Source organism: Larimichthys crocea, chromosome XV, assembly GCF_000972845.2.
Source record: "Larimichthys crocea isolate SSNF chromosome XV, L_crocea_2.0, whole genome shotgun sequence".
Taxonomy (NCBI): Eukaryota; Metazoa; Chordata; class Actinopteri; family Sciaenidae; genus Larimichthys; species Larimichthys crocea.
Genome location: NC_040025.1, coordinates 9988595 through 10008503, shown reverse-complemented (window position 1 = coordinate 10008503; position 19909 = coordinate 9988595). Strand labels below are relative to the sequence as shown.

General features: G+C 39.5%; 2 protein-coding genes across 3 annotated transcripts; one reads left to right on the top strand and one right to left on the bottom strand.

The window, feature by feature from the left end:
- Positions 1 to 258: 258 nt before the first annotated feature.
- Positions 259 to 6359, top strand: nemp1 (nuclear envelope integral membrane protein 1). 2 transcript variants are annotated; one of them, XM_027288633.1, is made up of 9 exons: positions 259 to 437; positions 2234 to 2355; positions 2540 to 2756; positions 2843 to 2915; positions 2999 to 3092; positions 3193 to 3307; positions 3581 to 3806; positions 4385 to 4498; positions 5606 to 6359. In XM_027288633.1, the coding sequence occupies exons 1-9, from the start codon at positions 329 to 331 to the stop codon at positions 5769 to 5771; spliced, it is 1236 nt and encodes a 411-aa protein (XP_027144434.1). In that variant the 5' UTR covers positions 259 to 328; the 3' UTR covers positions 5772 to 6359. The 2 variants fall into 2 exon arrangements, with proteins under 2 accessions (XP_027144434.1, XP_010730346.2); XM_010732044.3 differs by having other exon boundaries at positions 266 to 437; positions 4385 to 4561.
- A 2198-nt stretch (positions 6360 to 8557) lies between these two features.
- ormdl2 (ORMDL sphingolipid biosynthesis regulator 2) lies at positions 8558 to 15640 on the bottom strand. The gene is made up of 4 exons (XM_010732045.3): positions 15507 to 15640; positions 12391 to 12564; positions 11011 to 11162; positions 8558 to 9284 (listed from the first exon to the last, which is right to left on the bottom strand). The coding sequence occupies exons 2-4, from the start codon at positions 12562 to 12564 to the stop codon at positions 9149 to 9151; spliced, it is 462 nt and encodes a 153-aa protein (XP_010730347.1). The 5' UTR covers positions 15507 to 15640; the 3' UTR covers positions 8558 to 9148.
- Positions 15641 to 19909: the final 4269 nt, after the last annotated feature.

The following is a 19909-nucleotide window of genomic DNA, read 5'->3' as shown; positions in this document are numbered from 1 at the left end:
AGAGAGAGAGAGAGAGAGAGAGAGAGAGAGAGAGAGATAGATAGATAGATAGATAGACAGATAGATCTATATATAGATATATGCTATGTGTGTGTGTTTTATCTTCATTTAAATCCTGAAAAGTCACATTTTTGTGTAAAAAATCTGTCTAGTCATGAGGTAAACCAGCAGTCAGCCTTTTTATAGAGACATTGAACGCACACCGACATGACGACACACCAGTCTGACTCTGTGGTTGGCTGAACGGCCTGTCACTCAACCGAGCTGCCCAGAAACGGGAAGGGGCGGGACAAAAACAACAAGAGGAGGGGGATGCGGCGCTCTCATCATGGCGGGATGCATGAAAGTGATAAACGGTTTTCTCTGCACGAGTGTTAAACTGACGATTATCACGGCGCTGCTGGCGTGTTTGCCTCACACCTCACGACAGGACACGGGTAAGGAGCGTTGTTATGAATACAGTAACAGGGCTTTTCGATTAAAAATGAAACGCGTTTTGAATGAGCAGCGGCTGCTGAAGCTAACTCATGTTAGCTCATTTGAATCTGACCGTTAGGAAAGTTCGTTAACGCTCAGCGCGCGAGCTTCTCTTAACCGTCCGCGTGTCTCTGTAAAGACGGATTTTAATACACTTTAACATTTTATTTATCTTGTTAAGCATTAATCTGTAACACCTTTTTGACGTCGCTCGAGTTTACAAAACCCGCCACGCCCTCAAGTTATTCTTAACTCAACAGTTTTTAACCGGTGAGTCACCAAACAGACTCAGATTCACATAATGAAGCTCAGTGTGACAGAAACACTCAGTAATATTAACACATGTATTTATACATGTAGTTACCACTTACTACTCACCCTATCTTTTATATTATTTTATTTATCTGTATTTATATTCCAACGACTTACCATGTGCAATATTATTTATATCATGGCTACTTTACTATGAGTACTAGTTTTACATTTTTTTGCTGCTGTTATGAGTGAATTTCCCCTTTAAATGAAGTCTAATCTAATCATAATATGTTCTAGTACTTTGTTAAGACTCTCAGAGAGGTGTTGAATTAGCCTTGTGGTATCAAATCAAATCAGATTTTATTTGTTTAGCCCAAAGTCACAAAGTACATTTGCCTCGGAGGGCTTTACAATCTGTACAGGGAGTGACACCCTCTGTCCTTAAACCCTTGGTTCGAGTGAGGAAAAACTTGCCCACAAAAAACCCTTTAACAGGGAAAAAAGGTGGAAGAAACCTCAGGAAGAGCCACAGAGGAGGGATCCCTCTCCCAGGACGGACAGACGTGCAATAGATGTCACGTGTACAGAACAAATCAACACAAACATATTGTACAATAACAATGACTGATAAAATGATTACAGCAGCAGTGGAACCTGTGATAGAGATAGAGAGACACAGATGCACAGCGGCTATACTGTAACTACTATAAACTGTAATGGAGATATGATAGCAATAATGACAGTAGTAATATATGTAGTGGACGTCATGCAGGACCACAGCAGCAGCTACGATCCACAAGAACCTGCTGGACGAGAGAGAGCAGAAACTCTGGGGAAGAAGTTTAGTTAGTGACATGCATTAATGAGACATGTATGTTTACAGATGGTGTGAGAGAGAGTTTTCAGTAAGAGAGATGTGACTGCATCTTCAACCAATACCGTGCCTGACTAGGCATAACCCTGAAAGAGACAGACAGAACGAGAGAGGGACACTAAAAGATGTTAAATAGGAAACATGAGTAGACATGCACTCATGTGCAGTTAGAAAACAAACTGCTTAACCCGGATTTAAAAGCCCAACCAGGGATACTGGCTGCACATGACCTTTGGCTAAACACCCTGTATACATTACATCTCTTGTGCTGCTCTATGGCCCCTGTTTAACACACACATATGTATAAATATACACACAGAAGTATAAACAGACACTCAGCTCTTATTTAAACAAGGTCAGACTCTACAGAAACTACAGTGCCCAGCTGTTTTAGGAAATAACTGAGACTTTTTAAAAGTGAAACAATATATATGTGACCTTCAGTAGGCATGAGTGCTAGTTACAGGGTAGGGTAGTCTGAAGTATTGAAGGACTAATGTAGTGTTGATTGTTTTGGTCTTTAAAAAATACACAATAACTCCAGTGCTCATATTTGACTTTAGCTAAATTTGTTGTCCATGTCGCAAGTTTTTTTCTTACGTCCATGTCTCTGCTTATCAAACCCAGGTAACAAACATCCAGTAACAGATCTACAGGATGGGGAGATGTATGTCATGGCAGAGCCCAACAGGTTCTGTTATACAAACGCCATCACACCAACATGGAGGCAGACGTGGACGAGAATTCAGGTAAGTGACACGAACGATGCTGAATCCAGAAGTGTGGAACTTCATGTTTAATACACTTATGTTAATCTTTAAATATTTGGATAATGTTCAAGAGGGGGTGCTGTTACTCTGGAAATGTAGTTTAAAACCTCTGAATTTGTCACTTTGGTAAAACTCAGTTGATTGACGAAGAGATTTCTGACAGGTCAAGGTGTGGAGCTCAAAGGTGTTTAAGGTGGACACCGTGGAAGGTGAAGAGAAGCTGCAGGAGCTGGACCGCTTTAGTTTTTGGGGCTGGTTTCAGGGCTTGTTACGTGAGCGGCACAACGAAACCACTATCAACATCGGCCTGTTCAGCAAAAAGACGTGCTTCAAGATCGAGCCTACTGACAAAACTCCGTACACCATCAAGCCCCTTCGAAGTAAGTGCAAAACTAATCAGCATGTTTGATTTTCTGGTTGTTGACAGATATTTCAAGGCCTACATGATGCTCGTTTTTTGTTGCAGAGTTTGACATCTACCTGTTTTTGATATTCCTCTCTGGAGTATTGTTGTTCATCTTTGCAGACTCACTCAGCAGGTGAAACTTCTCACTTAAGTTTCATTGTTATCAACATGTTTACGATGCGTTATTAACCATTTTTCTTCTCCTCTTGCACAAAGGAGTCAAATCTTCTTCTACTCTGCCGGTATGAGCACTGGCATGATCGCCTCTCTCATCATCCTCTTTTTCATTTTGGCACGCTTTTTGCCAAAGGTAAGGTATTTTTCATTTATCCTAAAATGTCCATGTTTGATGAATCAAATCACTTTGGTGTCCATTTAATAATTTCACTTTGTGTTTGTCGTTCCCTCAGAAAAGCCCTTTTTACGTGTTGATTGTCGGCGGCTGGTCGTTTTCTCTTTACGCCATCCAGCTTGTCTGCAGGAACCTCAAAATGATTCTGCAAGAACATTGGCCTATGGCGTTAGGTACAGACTCTTCACTAACACAAACTTTATTTAGATAATGACTCTGTAGAAAACTCTTTATACAGCATAATAAACAGCTAGTTTAGACCTTTGTTAGTGAATGTTCGTCTGTTCTGCTGACTACAACCTCAAAGCACACAGTCAGGATTCGTCTTTTGTTTTCTTTAGTGTGTAATGCTTAATTGTGCATGCTTAGATCTACATGTTGTGTAACTGAGTCCTGTGATTCAAATAGCCACAGGCCGAAATAGTCAATATTTCTGTTTCCGTCAGGTTACGTCACAGTGGTGGGATTCGTCAGTTTCGCCGTGTGTTACCGTTACGGTCCTCTGGTGGATCAGAAGAGCATTAACATCTTGTCGTGGACACTGCAGCTGTTCGGCCTGCTCCTGATTTATCTCGGGATTCAAATCCAGCAAGTCGCCTTCGCCATCATCGTGGCAGCTTTCGTCTCCAAAAACCTGGAGTACCCAATCTTTATGATCATCGCTGCGTGCAGGTGGGTGTTTTTTGAAGTGCTGACAGAAGGTGGCGTAAGAGTACAGTAATACACCAAACTGAAGGTGTTCCTGTTATCTCAGGCAGATGGTAATGTAGCTCTCCCTTTGTAAACACGTCACACATTAAGAGCTCTGTTTTGATACTGCATAATTTGACACTCTGCTATATTTTAAGAATTGTGATCTTTGGTCTTGCTTAGCGCAGATTCACACAGGATCAGGTGTTCTGGGAAAAACTGAGGTTTTTCCATTCAGACAGATCGGTCAAACCACCACAGACAGCTTGAAATGTCTCTGAAACTGAGACGATCCAGGTGGATTCTCAGACTAAAACTCTGATAATCTACCTAATCTAAAGAGCGCTTTGGTCGAGAGACATAGAGTTACAATAACAGAGAGCGAGCACTGGCCTCGATAAAGTTGTTAATCAGAGAAATAAAAAGTGATTTCCTGATTGTTTCACAGCGGTTAAATTCAGCACGTATAGACACACCCAAGGTCAACCCACCTTTTTCTAAATTTTTCTTATAAAATGTGTTTCTTTTATTTCTGTGTTGTTGTTGTTGTTGTTGTGCAGGAAAATCAGAAAGCATGTCCACTGGAAGCCGGAGCCTCGTCGCCTGTTGACTGAGGAGGAGTACCAGAAGCAGGGCGAGGAGGAGACTCGGCGTGCACTGGAGGAGCTGAGGAAGTACTGCAACAGCCCAGAGTGCAGCCCGTGGAAGGCCGTGTCCAGGCTTCAGTCTCCGAAAAGGTGGTTTTGTTAAAAACCACCTTTTCGGAAGTTTTTTTAATGTTTCACTCCACCATAACACTGAATCACATGTAACGTGGCATTTTTTTGACATTACGGACAACACTGACTCACAAAAAGCTGGACCTTCCCAGTACAGTACAGGTGTATTTATGCTACAGTCAACCATAATTAATCATGTGACCTCAATCACCAGTTAAAACATTAAAATGGGTGAATATGTGCATTAAATACTTTTTGTTTATAATGAACTTAATCACTTTGTAGACATCTGTTTTCACTTTGATATTAAAGTGTCTAAAAAGCCACATTAAATCTAAATAAAAATTAAATGAATAAACATACTTATGATCTATAATTTAAAAGAAATTAGAAAAAAAATACTTTATCGTACTTTTATACTACTGTGTAGGGGTCAGCGTGTGGGCATCCTCAGTTGATCCACTGTCTTTAGAGTAGCTTTACCAACTTTAAAGGTTAATAAGATGAGAAACTTTAATCCCACATCAGGAAAATTTACTTTCACAGCAGCTCGTATATGCAAAGTTTGATATGAAATTACCTATAAATAAGAAATGTGTAGAAGAAAGTCATGAAGTCATGCTGGTGTTAAAGAGTCTGACAGCTGTTGGAGTAGAAGTCAGGCGCTGTCGGTGAAAAAACTATTGATGACACTGTGTTAACCTTTCCTGCTTAGACTGCCAGACCTTGGTTGGGTAAGCACAGAGGAGATGTGATCCTCCAGGGCCAGAGTTTGTTTCTTTAGGTTAAACCCCTTTCACTTCCTACAGCAGTGAAATAACACCGGGGAACTCTTTGAGACACAGCAGCCTTTTATTTAATCGTGTATCGAAACTTACACTGTACATTTCTTGTGGGGGTTGAAATAAGATTATGTCTTGATCCAAAATACAGAAACAGTTCACGTCTTTGACTGAAGATTGTAAATACAAGTTTATATGTAGTATCTAGATATCAGAACATGGTTTGTAAACTGTCTGTCAGTGATATTGTTGCTCATTTTGTCGTTTTTTTAATCCACAGGTTTGCTGATTTCATCGAAGGGTCCCCACACTTGATGCCAAACGAGGCGTCCGTCCACGCGCAGGAATACGGCTTCGGAGGACCTTTTTTCGAGGATGAACTTTTCGACACAGACGACGAGGAAGACTACATGGATTCGAAGCCGATGATGATGAAACCGGAGTGAGGCGGCTTCAGTGTTGAAGAACTAAAACAGTTGTTGTTGCCTTTCAGAAAGGTGGCTGGAGGAAACGGCTCCCTGTGCAAACTGACTACGAGTGATTACTGTGGAGGCTGGAACGATCGCAGGCAGGACGGTGCGGTCAGATCTGATGAGTAGTATTTTCAAAGAAAGTGCACTAAAGCCAGATCTCTTCTTTTTTTTTTTTCCCCGGGAACAAGCTTCTGCTAAAATTCGGTGAAGCTCCACGACCGAGAGCAGTTTGAGGTGTCAAAGCAAGAGAACTTTTTACTGTGTGATGGTAGTTTGTGTTGTCTTTATCTTAGAGGAGGTTTTTCCGTTTTCTTTTTGTGTTCACAGACTTTAAAAGGGCTCACTGCAGTGAGATCATCCAAATTACACGTGCAGTGCAACTCGTGATAAGTTCATATCTCTCTGAACAGCAGCATGATGGTTATTATTTTTAACCTCTCTTCTTCGGGGGAGGAAATGTTTGTATTTCACTGTTTTCATTTTAACGGACATAAATCAGTGTGAACGTGTCCCAAAGTATTTTGTATAAAAAATAAATAAATATTTGCGCTCCGACGTGAATCGGCATCATTGATAGAACGATTTTATTCTTGAGTGGGCGCTTTAACCTTCAATTATTGAATGATGGAAAGTACTGCACTTAAGGACAATTTTAAGGTACTTTACTTGAGTACTTCCATGTCACGCTATATTCTACTCCATTACATCTCAGTGGGAAATACTGTACTTTTTGTTATGCTACATCTATTTTGAGACATAGTGACTAATTACGCCGCAGATCAAGATATTACATTATTTTTTTGGACCTTTTATTTGAGGTAGGTAGGGAGAGGCAGGACTTGAACCAGAACTATCACACTGACAGGGTTCATTCTGCTGCCTTATAACTGATTATTTTTACTTCAAGTACATTTTGCTACGCTATTTCTATACTTCTACTACTGGAGTAGTAGTACTTGAAGGTACTGCTACATTTACTTAAGTCAAAGATATGAGCACACCTCCCAGCAGAGATTTCTTCATGGATATCTTCAAGATATTTCCATGTAGAGCTGCAACTAATTTCTATTTTCTATTCATCATTTAGTCCATTGGTTCTCGAGTGGTAGGCGACCACTCTCTGTTGGTATGTGGAGGTGAAATGAGTGGTTCAGCTCGAAAAATAATCTTCATATTGAGAATAAACCTGCCTCCTGTGTAAGCGGACCACAGCTGAATAAAGTCAGAAATATCTGAATCTTTTTTTACACCTCAGAAATATCTTCGCCTACCATCATGCTGTATTTTGAAACATCTCTCATGATGGTGGCAGCCGAATATTTCTGAGGTGTAAAAAGTCTGAAAAATGCAGATCTATCCCATAAGAGTTCGAGATGATAGGTTGTTTTATTCAAATAATGTCTGAAATCTTTGACATTGTACTGTTTTTTTGTTTTTAAACTAACATCCCAACAACTGAAGATGTTTAGTCACTTCATCAAAGTTGCATTTGAGAAGCTTAAAACAGAAAATTTGTATCTATGATACATTGATCAATGTCCTTTCATTTGACTGATCGCCTTGTTGATTCAGCGCGTTATTAAAACAATGACCAATGGGAGGAAGATGAACATGAACGTGGAATTTCCACTTTACAACAGCAGAGGGCTGACATGTACCAAACAACACTTGCAGAAGCTGCTTTTTTTTTTTTTTTTTATTTCAGTTCGCCACAGTGTACAGTCTGAATACGCATGTTTGGGGGATGAATCACTTGTGAAGTCATCATGAATGACATCTTTTGTTGTTTCCTCAGTTACCTAGAATCCCAAAGTAAGGACCGTTTACTGTAAGACCAAAAAAAAAAAACCTGGCCCACCCAAGATATTTTTCCCGTCCCCCCTGTTTCATCTTCAAATCTTCAAGAAATTTTATCTGCAAAATAGAAATTTCTGACCTTTATCATATCTTTATTCCCCCGACTCCTCTTTTTGATGATTCAACAGTTAATATCAAAACAAAGCGATGACGAGCACGTGCCACACTCGGCGTTGTGTGTGTACTTGAAGACCTCGGTTTGAAACGTATGTATCATTGAGGTTTACAGAGTTCATGTGAAATTAAAAGTGGAAGCAGAACTGGGAAAAAACTGCAGCGGATGAACAAATTTGCTGGTCGAGTGAGATAGCGTTATCTCAGAATCAGGTAGCTCTCAGTATACGTTGGAGAATGAAAACACAACATTGTGTTCTTCGGTTTCGGTGATGGTAATCTGATGACATTTAGCCCAGCTGCCCCCTTGCATCCACTTCTTTATATTAGATGTGACAGTCCCCCGCAGCAGCAGTTTCTTCTGAAGCCAGGGAACACCCCAATAACAAATGTTGCAAATGAGTACGCTTTGATTATGCAATGTGTACCAAACAGCTGATGTTGCTTGAATCAATTTGCATGTTTCTCAGGCTCAGGTTGCCATCACAGACAGAGTAATTGCATTCACATGCGGCTGCATTTCCTATGAATTACTTCCCCAAAACATGCGTCACTAACAGGGAAACCTCACTGCGATGCAAACGCGACCACATCGCATGCGGAAGAGGGGGGAATCCCTCGGATATAGGAGAATGTTGCAAACACTGTGGCAGGCCCCCCCACGGTGGCTTCATGTAAAGCATCTGGACTTCCCCACAGCTTACAAACTGGCCCACGTCCGATCAATTGATTCTTCTAACACCTCTGCACAGAAGGATTTTCTTCTACTTCTACTACCATGGGTAATAAAGATAAGACAACCAAGTGTGCACACCGTGTAGCTCTCACCGCTCATTTATATAATATATCCACAAACGTAAGTATATGATTGTGTGTACGATAGCAAAACAAAGACTGACGTATTTTATTGTAGGCATGTAAATGCATGCTGCATGTAAATCCTTCATAGTAAAATCAAGAAAGAAACTTATGAAAGTGTTATTAGGACATGGAACCAAACTGCCACGATGAATTCATTCACGGATACAGTTTTACAGACGTGCAGCCAGTGCATTTCGTAGAGACGAGGATGATGACCGTTTTAAAAATAAGCAACAGAAAAGCAGTGCAGTTCAGATACGTTCTTTCTCGACGCCGAGAACAAAGTCTGGCTTTTGATAAACATACATCAGGAATGTCAGTAAAGAAAAACATCAACAGCAACGGTGCATTTACATTTTTTTTTTTCAGGCTGCAAAAGGCAGCAAAAAACTGCATATTCATAGATTACTCCACACAGTTTGTAAGACAAACTGAACTCTCCTCCCCCAGCCAAAACCTCCTAAACATAAAAATAGTTCAGCGGTCCAGTGTCAGTGGTTTAAAATCCAGTGTTCCAGTCAGTATTTGTTGATCCCAAATATCCGTACTCCGTGAAATTGAGGCAACTTTGGGAGGAGGACACTGAGGAGGGAGCTCGTGTTGATTAGGAAATGCGTGGGGTCGTATTTCGTGTAGAAACTGGCGAGAATATACCTGCAGAGAGAGAGAGCGAGACGTGAGAATAAACACCCCAAAAAACCCAAAGTGTGACACTTGAAATGTGGTCAAAAGGTCAAAGTAATCCCGATATACATCAGGAAAACCCTCAAATCTTTAGAGAGTAAACAAACATCATCTTTATGATCTTTTATCTCCCGTCGTTGCCCGTGGAATAGTGTCAAACCATTGGTAGGACTGTGGATCTCAAAAAAACAGTTTTGGTCTCTATAGCTAATTTCCCTGTGAATCTTTATAGAACCCACCTGTTCAAATTATATTAAGGCTTAAAGATATGTATAATTAACAGCGTGAACGCTTTGATTGACAGGTGAGTGCCGTTACAGGTAGCTTGTTTAAGCAACTAGACGTTAATCCACCAATCTAATCCAACTATATTCAATATTTGTCCCAAACGAAACGGTAAAAACTCCTCCTCCATGAATCAATTCATTGCTGGCAGTGAAAATGTTCGGTCTGTACAGTTTGTGAATGTTCCCATCAGTGAATTATTGCTCGAACTTGAGCAGTTCTAGTGCCTTAAGTTGGACTTCTTCCATTTTCAGTCTGATGTATAAAACTTCTAACGGTAATGTTCTGTCCCCTGAATAACATAACAAAGAAATCATGAATGTATACGCCGCCCCAAACTCCTCCTGCTTATCACGAAACATCTAAAAATAGTTTATCTTAATGTGTAAAATCTGCTTAGTTTGCACAGTGCCTTGTTTATAATAGAGGCTGTACTAAATGCTACCACTGCAACATCAAAGTCAACCTAAATCTCAAATCAGCAAAAAGCTAATATTACTCATCCTGCAGGAGACGGTTACTGCCTGGAAAACAAACAACTGTTGAGACGTTTCACTCGCTGATTAAATCGTCTAGGACCGGGGCGCCCATTACGTTGTTCGCCAAAGTAGTGTGGGTAGACCGCATGGTATTAAAAAAGTAAAAGTGCTAAACTCTGAAAATGAGCGAAAGAGCTGGACCAAGTAAGAAGCCAAAGACCTAGCACTACCACACGGAGTGTGGGGAAGACTTTCATCATTTATGTGAGTCAGACTTTTACCCACATGAAGATCGTTAAGTCCAAATACCGTTCCACCATGACTGATGATCATCTGGAAGTCTGCTTGAGGCCGGCTATCAGCAGTTAGTTGTAAGTTGTATTGTGCAATAATGCAAGACCAGCATATATTGTACATATAAAAGATAATTCTCAACATATTTATGAATAAATTTATAAGTCACAAATGATTCATCCTCTGGTTACCATGAATATACTGTGTGTAGAATCTCATGCAGACGACGGCTACAGATCTGCCGTAGTTCAGTTTCATTTCTTGAACTGGTGAGGATGCTGACATTTAGAAAGTGCATATTTAAGACCTGTTGTTGTTTTGAAAAGATTCAGGCGGAAACATCCAGCTCGGATATCTAGAAAGCTACAACTGATAAAATATTCGAGTCGTTTCCACTGACAGAATAGATGGTCCAGTTTTGTCTGAAACAGAAGTCCCATTGTATCGAAATTTCTTGTTAATACTGTAAACTACATAACATGACCGCAAACCGTTTCCAGACAGTCCAAAGAGAAGGCCTGACCAAGTGAGTCAAGCATCAGTCAGACAGAACAATTACATGCTAATTTGACTTATGAAATCAAAATGAAACAGAACTGCCGGGAACTTCTCCACGTCAGCCAGCAAACTGTACTTACAGAACGATCGGCGAGATGGTGAGGAATTTGCGCGAAGACGTGAACTGGACTCCGTAGTCCATCTGTTCCCAGTGTGTGAGCAGACGAGCTTTGCCTTGGTCCGGTGTCTCAAAGGGAGTTCCCTTCACTGTGTGTAGAAACAGGTACATCACCTGCAGAGGACAAAACACACACACACACAGAGGACACACTGTTAGACCGATGACAGACGTCTCCAGGATCGGCTCCAACATTATTTACCCAAACTCTCACCGTCAACACCTGTAAAGCTGCTGTATTTACGCTCGCTTGACAGACACTGAATACTCATCACGTGACGGCGATGAACCCAAAGAACTTTTCTCAGTGTAACAGCAAACTAGACTTTTCTTTGAGGTTCTCAACGAAGGTAGGAGAAAGAAAAGTGGGTGTTCATAGACACTCACTGATAAATAGATTTGTGATATAGTACATACTCTGGAAAATCAATCAGAAAGTACATAAAAAACATAAATGTGCAGTGAATTAAACATCAATACATTTAAAGAAAATCAGACTAAAAGCGCCTCTTAAGCTTCATAAAGCTTCGCAGTAGGCTACAACGAGCTGCTCCTGGTAATGAACTTCTGAGAAAGTTATTAAAATTATAGTGTTAAGACCAGATGTTAATAAAGATAGATGCTATTAAAAAAGCATCTCGGCCCTGAAGAGAAAGAGAAGTGAATCCATCCAGCACTACAAAGCCAGGAATGAAAGTGAAAACAGTAAAGAAGTGCACTAAAGCCAGATCTCTTCTTTTTTTCCCTGGGAACAAGCTACAAATTGAGGTTACAAATAAGGTGAAGCTCCGCGACCGAGAGCAGTTTGAGGTGTCAAAGCAAGAGAACCTTTTACTGTTTGATGGTGTTGTCTTTATCTTAGAGGAGGTTTTTCTGTTTTCCGAAAAATGCAACAGTTTCAGTTTTTTTGATCATGCTGCCTCAGCTGTGCCGTCACACTCTTCCTCAACACGCTACCCTCCTCCATCTCACGACTGGATTACTCTAACGCCCTCCCTGACGGGCCTCCCAGCCTGCACAGTGAAACCCTTTCAGATGATCCAGAACGTAGCGGCGTGTCTGGTCTTCAATCAACCCAAAAGGTCACAAGTTACTCCGCTGCTCATCCTGTAGACGCCTGAGTTAAATTCAAATCCCCAGTGATGACTACACAGTAGTCTCCGGTTCTTATACAGACATATGTTACTTCCTCCCGTCTCTACCTTCAAAAACCTCCTGAAGACCTCCAGCTCTTCAGAGAGGACCTCCTCTCCAACACTACCAACAACTGGACATGATAAATCTATCCCCCTTTTAGCTCGTTTTCCAAAAAGACACATTAGAGAGGACCACTTCGACTCACCAAGTTGTGGATGACATTGGTGAGAGTCCAGACGAGCGGCACGGTGAAGAAAGGAATGCTGAGCAGGACGATGTGCAGCACGACGGTCAGCAGCAGGTAGGTGAGCCATATTCCTCTGCTGTTCATCACCCTCGTGTTGGGGTTCACCTCGCTGTGAGCTACGCCCACGTTCATCTAAAAAAACAAGATAAATAAAGAGGTCAATGTGATGACAACGACAACAAGAGGCACCTACAGATCTCCAGATTCAGGCTATATCTTATTTAGAAGTTATTAAAATGAACCACATCGTTCAGATAATGCAGAACTCTTTGTTCAAGTAAGGTATGCAACAACGACACGACACAGAAGCGGCAGTAAATCTGTTAGATTAGAGACACGTAACCACTGAATAACAAATCTCAACAAAGTCCTTCGTGAACTGTCAAGTGTGCGTTATACGTACAGGATGTGGGTAGAAAATGTGCTGTGGTTATGTTGTGGTGTGTAATCAATCATGACAGTATAGATGGATGTTTCTGAAGATCTAACCTAAAAAACGGGCAAAGACGTGGATCATCGGTGGACCTGAGACAGGCTGAATGACACCTGGTTGCTCAAATAAGCTTTCCATTAATATAAAATGTATTTATGTGATGCTATGTACAGACTGCGGCAACAAATTTACTTGAAAGGGCAATAAAAGATTTAAGACATCAATAATTTTGGCCTATAAAATGTTGCATTTTGTCAGTTTATCCTTCCAAAACCCAAATATATTCAATTTACTAATATATAAGTAAGAAAAGCAATATATCATGGAACATCTGGTTGATTAATTGTCTAATCCAATGTTTCTCAAACTTTTTACACCACGTACCACCTCGGGAAAAATATTTGTTTCTCCAAGTAGCGCTATTTTGACAGACGTTAAAATTCATTAGTGTAGGACGACCCTGTTCAACTCCAGACGGTTCATGCAGGAGGACGATTTTTATTCCTCATAGGAAGATTGTTTGTTGTTGTTGAATCCTGAGCTCATTTTATGTTAAAGCACATTCTCCTGATCCGCACTGGTATTTCCTGTTTGGAGCCACGTTTGCAGTGAGAGTTTTTGAATGATTCATTTCGCCTCCACTCACTATCTCATGTTACAGTTGAACTAATCATGGATGTATGCATCAGGCTGATATTGATACTTCAGGAAATGCACAAACTATTTCAAATTACATTCTAGGGATCCCCTGGTTTCATTTCACTAGTATCACTACAGGAAACTCAAGTATCACCAGTGGTAGTTTGAGAACCAGTTAATCAACACACAAATGTACACACTTATGTTTATTTAAAAAAGGTCCAGTGTGTAGAATTTAGTTGCATCTGGTGGTGCAATCGCCACATTGCAATCTCCTCACATCACCCTCACCTTCTAGTAAGGCTGGGGGATATATCGATATATTTTCAAACGCGATATAGCACAAGACCATATCGTTTATATCGATATAGTTTATTTTGCGTTAAAATGACCAAACATTTCTTCTCTTGAGCCGCCATTTTGCTTTTGTTTCCCTCCTCTCTCTGTCTTGGTCTATAACCGCTAGACGGTCTGAAAAAAAGTCGCTAAGTTGTCAACACAAACAAACAACCGAAGCAGCGGGGCTAGAGGTGGTGCACAGGTGTATACACCTGTGTGTCAGCTGTTGCAGTGCATTGTGAGATTTGTAGTATGAGTGGTGGGAATGCGATTTACCGGCGGGCCATTAATAATAGACGTATGAAATTATCTGGCCACGGAAAAAAAAAAAAAATATATATATAGATATAGAATACCGCCATTCAACTAAAAAATATCGAGATGTGACTTTTGGTCCATATCGCCCAGCCCTGTCTAGAGTCAGTGTACTGTAGATATAGAGTCAGATGTAGATGTAGAAATAAAAGGATAATTTTTTGGTAACAAAAACAAAAATATTCTTATTTCAGGTGGTTATACGTGCATGAAAACATAGTTATGAATATTATATCCCATGTTTGCCTTATTCTGACAATACAGCCCTCCAATCTTACACACTGGACTTTTAGTTTATTAATTAATTTTCACTACAAATTAAACTTATAATTGATTAAACCAGGGGTCTTCAACCTTTTTCAGCCCAGACAAACAGAACAGAGACCTCCCACATGTGTCACATTTTAAGCCTGGCTTAGAATAACTTTTATATTTACTTTATTCACCTTTTATTTTACCGTATTAACCTATTTATATGCCGGGTTATTAACCTATATGTGTTTATGATTGATAAATATATAATACAACTAATACGTAATATATAAATAGTAACAGTTTTTGTCAAAAGTAGCTTATTATTACATATTAATGCTTGCAGTTTACTCATTATCATTTTATGTTTTTTAATTCTCACAAATTATTTAGGTGAAGATTGACCCCTTGCAGTACCTCTGCGGACCCCCTAGGGGTCACGGACTCCTGGTTGCAGACCCTTGGATTAATGAATCAAGCGCTCCTTTATAATGTTAAAAAAACACCAAACATTTACTAGTTCTGCTTTTTAATGAATTATTGCATATCTAATATTTCAGGGCTCTGGGACGCTCCTGGACTTTGGGTTAAACATTTTGCAGTATTTCATATTGATAAATGATTAATCGAACAAAAAAAAAAAAACCCGCATCTTTTAGATCAAGACCCCGCCCGACTGGATTGTTCCGTGTGACTAAACATGCGCTTCCTCTGACAGGACTCATTCAGCTAGCCGCAGCACTCAGACGTTAGCTTTCAATAAAAAAAAGCTGTATTAAAGTGATTAAAAACGATAAAAACGTCGTGTATTGTAAACAAACACAGCAATAAGAGTCCACACGATGTCACGACTGTTTAACTTCAGTCGAAGAGTTAACGTTAAATGACGTTTAACGTCCGCAAAGCTGGCTAACCGTTGGAGCTGCTATCCACAGGTTACGGTGCTAACGTCACTGCAAAGTTTAGTTAACGGTCGCTGCGCTTGCACACGGGCGGCGGTTCAAAAAAAAAAAAGCCGTTAAAATGTGGCCGATCAAGCCTCGCCCATGCGGCTTTTTGAGGTTTAAAAGTTCAATTTCATCGGAGCGAACTTTACCTTCCTGTGTTGTCGTAGCTCACCAGGAAATTCCTTGTTTTTTTTTCTGTCTTTAACCCCGCCTTCGCTTAGGTTAGGGCTGGTTCCTCTGCTTCTGCAGCTGCTGCTGCTGCTGCTGCGGGCAAGTCTCAAAACTCCAGCCTCCCTCCCTCCACTGGTAAACAGGTGGAGCTGCTGCTGGAGGAGGAAGACTGGAGCAAGAAATTCCCAGGATCACCCCTCCATCCCTCCAAATGTTTTAATATGACTGTTAATTCCCATGTAACTATACGAGTGTAAATGTCAGCACAGGGAACACACAACAAAGGGATGAGTGTTTCACCCTGCTGCTTTCACTTCAGCTCAGCTTTCAGGCTCAGGTGAGGAGTTTAATTGGATGAAATAAACACAAATAACAACAGAAAATATTATTAATATATATTATTAAATTACTTAAAGGTCCAGCGTGTATGAAATAGTGGGATCTACTGGCAGAAAAGGAGTATAATATTCATATTTTTGTTTTTATAAGTGTATTGAGGTGTCTCCACATAGATGCATAGTTACATACTAATACTAGTACTATTCTATACAAATGGTTTACATTGAGATACTTGCCTGTGTCGCTAGCTGTTATTTTGGTCCATCCTGACTTTGAGGTTATTTGTGTACCAAAGAACCGCCAGGATGGTGCCACTGTCAAGTGTGTTAATGTATGTATTACAATGTATGTTAAAAGAGGCGCCACTGTCAAGTGTATTAATGTATGTAATAGGCTGGACCTTTAAAAGAGTGGAAACTACTTCCTAACGTGAAGGATAAGCCATGGTGGCTAGAAAACACAAGATAAACGCAAAAGGCCCTATCTAGAGCCAGATTTTAGTTTGTCCATTCTGGGCTACTGTAGAAACATGGCAGTTCAAAATGGCCTGTGCATCTGTGGATATAAAAGTCTCATTCTAAGGCAGTGGTTCTTAACCTGGGTTCGATCGAACCCTAGGGGTTCAGTGAATCGGTCTCAGGGGTTCGGTGGAGCCTCCGCCCTGGAATTTTTTATATCATTTGTTACAACATATCTTTGTGAGCAATCGTTTTCGAGGATGCTGGACATAAAAACTGAGAAAAGGAACAGACTTTGCTGTGAAAATGACATGAGACTGGCACTTGAACTGGTCTCTCAAAGGCAACAGCAGAAGTCACACTGAGGTAAGTTGTTGTGAGTTCATGCACTGTGTTGGTTTTGTTATTTGAACAAGGTGATGTTAATGCACGGTTCATTTTGTGCACCAGTAAAGAAATCATATTTTATTTTTTACTAAAGAAGGGTTCGGTGAATGAGCATATGAAACTGGTGGGGTTCGGTACCTCCAACAAGGTTAAGAACCACTGTTCTAAGGTAACAAAAACAGAATAATTCTTATTTTCAGGTGATTATACACTAATGAAAACACAGTTATGCATATTATTTTCCCTTTCTGCCATATTCTCTAAATAGAAAACCATAAATCTGACAAACTGGACCTTTAAATGTTGGGAAACGTTGGCAAATGTTGGACCTTTAAAAATGGCATGTAGTGGTTTGTGTACTAAGGTGGTTTAAAAGTGCTGGAAAGTACATTAAGGGATATGTGTGGTGCCATTCTGTAGTTTTTTGTTGTTGTCAACAAGTATTGTTGACGCAACTCCTGGTGTTGCTTCCCTCTGTGCCACAGAGCTCTATTGTTGTCCAAAAAACAAATAAAAACACACCTATGAACCACTCTGTTGCACTGGGTGGGAATGTTACTTCATTACAGTGAATATGGGCACAGTCACACACCATCCTGCTGCAGTTAAGGTCCACTAAAGCACTGAATCCACAGCTGAAGAGCTTCCTGACTACATCTACTATTCAGTCCAGACTGAGTAAAGTCTGCCAAACAGTGATTAGATGTTTAACTAACGCAGTAATGTTAGTTTTGGTCATTTTAATCCAGCCTTATCCTCCAGGTACTGTACTTCAAGTACAGTTTTGATGTACTTGTACACGACTAAAACATGCTGATGCTACATCTCACAGGAGACATTGTACTTTCTATTCTACTACATTTATTTGACACATGCAGGTACTCCTTACTTTCAGATTCAGATTTTATATACAAATAAATATTAGTTGCTTACTCATTAAATAAGATAAAGGCTGTTACCGGCACGCTGACCAAATTACTTCCCCGCTGGATAAACTGTGCGTATAGAAATTAAATAAGGAAGTGATGTAATATTCATATAAAATATAACCCACAGATGTACGGGACGTCCTGAGGAACTTTGGCTTATTGAGTCATTCAGTGACACATATTTTTATATGAATGTGAAAAAATGACGTGAAAAAGTGATGATAAATAGGAACTGTATTAGATAAACAAACAGTGACGGTGGTCAAAATACAGTAAGACACAGCAATAATACCAGCAAAGCAAATCCATTACTGTGATGAACACAGTGCAGGAACACTCCCTTTAGAAGAACTCTTGTGTCTTAAACATCCAGTGTGCCTGTAAATTGTTTATTCTCACTGTTTAAATTCAGCTTTTATTCTTTAAACATGTAAAAATCATCACTCATACACGATCTACACATGCTGTCATATCCACCTGTACCTGCACCTAATTTTATCTGCACTTGTTTATTTATGTCTAATAAAAGTGATTCTGATTCTGATTTACAGTTTAGGGCCTTAAAAACAGGAAACAACCTCACAAGATTTCTGTATCCAACATCGAGCTGGACTTTGAATAAAAAATTTACTTTTACTTTTAATTACAGATTTAACTACCTGACAGTGTATAAAGTAATTCAAAGCTTCAGTTGTCTGCTGCTACTTAATTTTAGTCAATATCTACCTCTCCACTGTACATGCAATATATGTAGCATATGTACATACACCGCCAAGTCTGTCACGCCCAGTCTGTGTGTTCTTTATTGTCAGATTGTTTTATCTGAATGTATTTTGCACTTTATGTAGTCCTTTTGTATTTTTTGTTGTAATGTATGTGCACTTTAATGTTGTTGATAATAAAAACCCTGACTTGACCGGACCTGACTTTTGATGCAGGAATTTTAAAGGTGTGACTTCACACACATAGATATCATCACAAATCATGATTTATCAGTTATTCTTTTAAGTCACCAGATGGGAATATTTGTTATTTCTGGCTCATCCTGTGAAATAATAACCTGAAAAATCAAGGTACTTCCTAACAGTGATGCAACAGTCCTCCTTATCTGGTATTGCCGTAAAGCAGAACTGCTTATTAATTTTGCAACATTACACGAAATAACCCTGATAGAACCTGACATTATATACCGTAAGCACCTGACTCTTAGACTGAATATTATGTGTGTGGAAAATCTTCACCCTGAGTGGCTTAAATCTACAAATCAAAGCATTTTACACTTGAGAATAACAGCTCATAGACAGCAAAGAAGGACTTGTTGCATTTGTTCTTTAGTTGTATCTTTATTAGCTTCCACAAAGTGGTCACTAGTCAGAAACAGCAACAATTTGCACTATTAGCATAAAAGGAAACTCAAACTAAAGTTCAACCTTGGCAGGTTTTCTGATATAAAAGCTGAAATACAGTAAAGAGTGAAGCAGCAGCTCTGATTTCTCAGAATGTATCAATATTTTCTTCTAAAACAATAAAAATCAAGCAATGAGTTCTTTAAAAGTACAGTAGAGGTTACACATCTCGCACGACTAATGCATGGGGAATGAAAACAAAAACACGTGCTGTTACCGGCACGCTGAGCAGGTTGCTTCCCGATACTGTGTGCAGTGTGTAGAGAAATTATACAAGGAAGTAATATAAAATACATATCACACATGACCCATTCATTTTACATGCGGGACGTCCTGTGGAACTTTGGCTTGCTGTGTCATTGTGATTTTTTTGTTATTTTTATTATACATATGTACTGTGCATATTAATTGGCCTTGAGTGTATGGAGTTTGTAAAGCTGCTCACACTGAAAATAACAGCAACATTTAGTCACATTTAGCTTCAAACAATGTTTAAAAAACTGGTGTGAATTTTTGAGAGTCACTTTTTTGCACATATACAACAATATTTGTCAACTTAGAGATATTTTAAATATTTAAATCCAAATGTTAAATGTTACACCTAAATGTTAAATCTAAATCTAAATGTTAAATCTAAATGTTATATCTAAATCTAAATAGTAAATCTAAATCTAAATCTAAATGTTAAATCTAAATCTAAATCTAAATCTAAATCTAAATGTTAAATCTAAATGTTAAATCTAAATCTAAATGTTTCGGGTAAAACTAAATATTTAACTAATATGCTAATTAAAATTCCGGTAACCGTCAGAGTGTGTTTATAGTGGCAAATAACGAATAAGACCCATCTTATCCGGGGAAA

What these genes read in the sequence shown, in the direction of transcription:
- nemp1 (XM_010732044.3), top strand. Translation starts at nt 329, where the DNA reads ATGGCGGGATGCATGAAAGTGATAAACGGTTTTCTCTGCACGAGTGTT. An exon ending in CACCTCACGACAGGACACGG is followed by an intron (nt 438 to 2,233) that starts GTAAGGAGCGTT and finishes TATCAAACCCAG; the next exon opens with GTAACAAACATCCAGTAACA. An exon ending in TGGCACGCTTTTTGCCAAAG is followed by an intron (nt 3,093 to 3,192) that starts GTAAGGTATTTT and finishes TCGTTCCCTCAG; the next exon opens with AAAAGCCCTTTTTACGTGTT.
- ormdl2 (XM_010732045.3), bottom strand. Translation starts at nt 12,564, where the DNA reads ATGAACGTGGGCGTAGCTCACAGCGAGGTGAACCCCAACACGAGGGTG. An exon ending in CCAATGTCATCCACAACTTG is followed by an intron (nt 11,163 to 12,390) that starts GTGAGTCGAAGT and finishes TGTCCTCTGCAG; the next exon opens with GTGATGTACCTGTTTCTACA. An exon ending in ACCATCTCGCCGATCGTTCT is followed by an intron (nt 9,285 to 11,010) that starts GTAAGTACAGTT and finishes CTCTCTCTGCAG; the next exon opens with GTATATTCTCGCCAGTTTCT.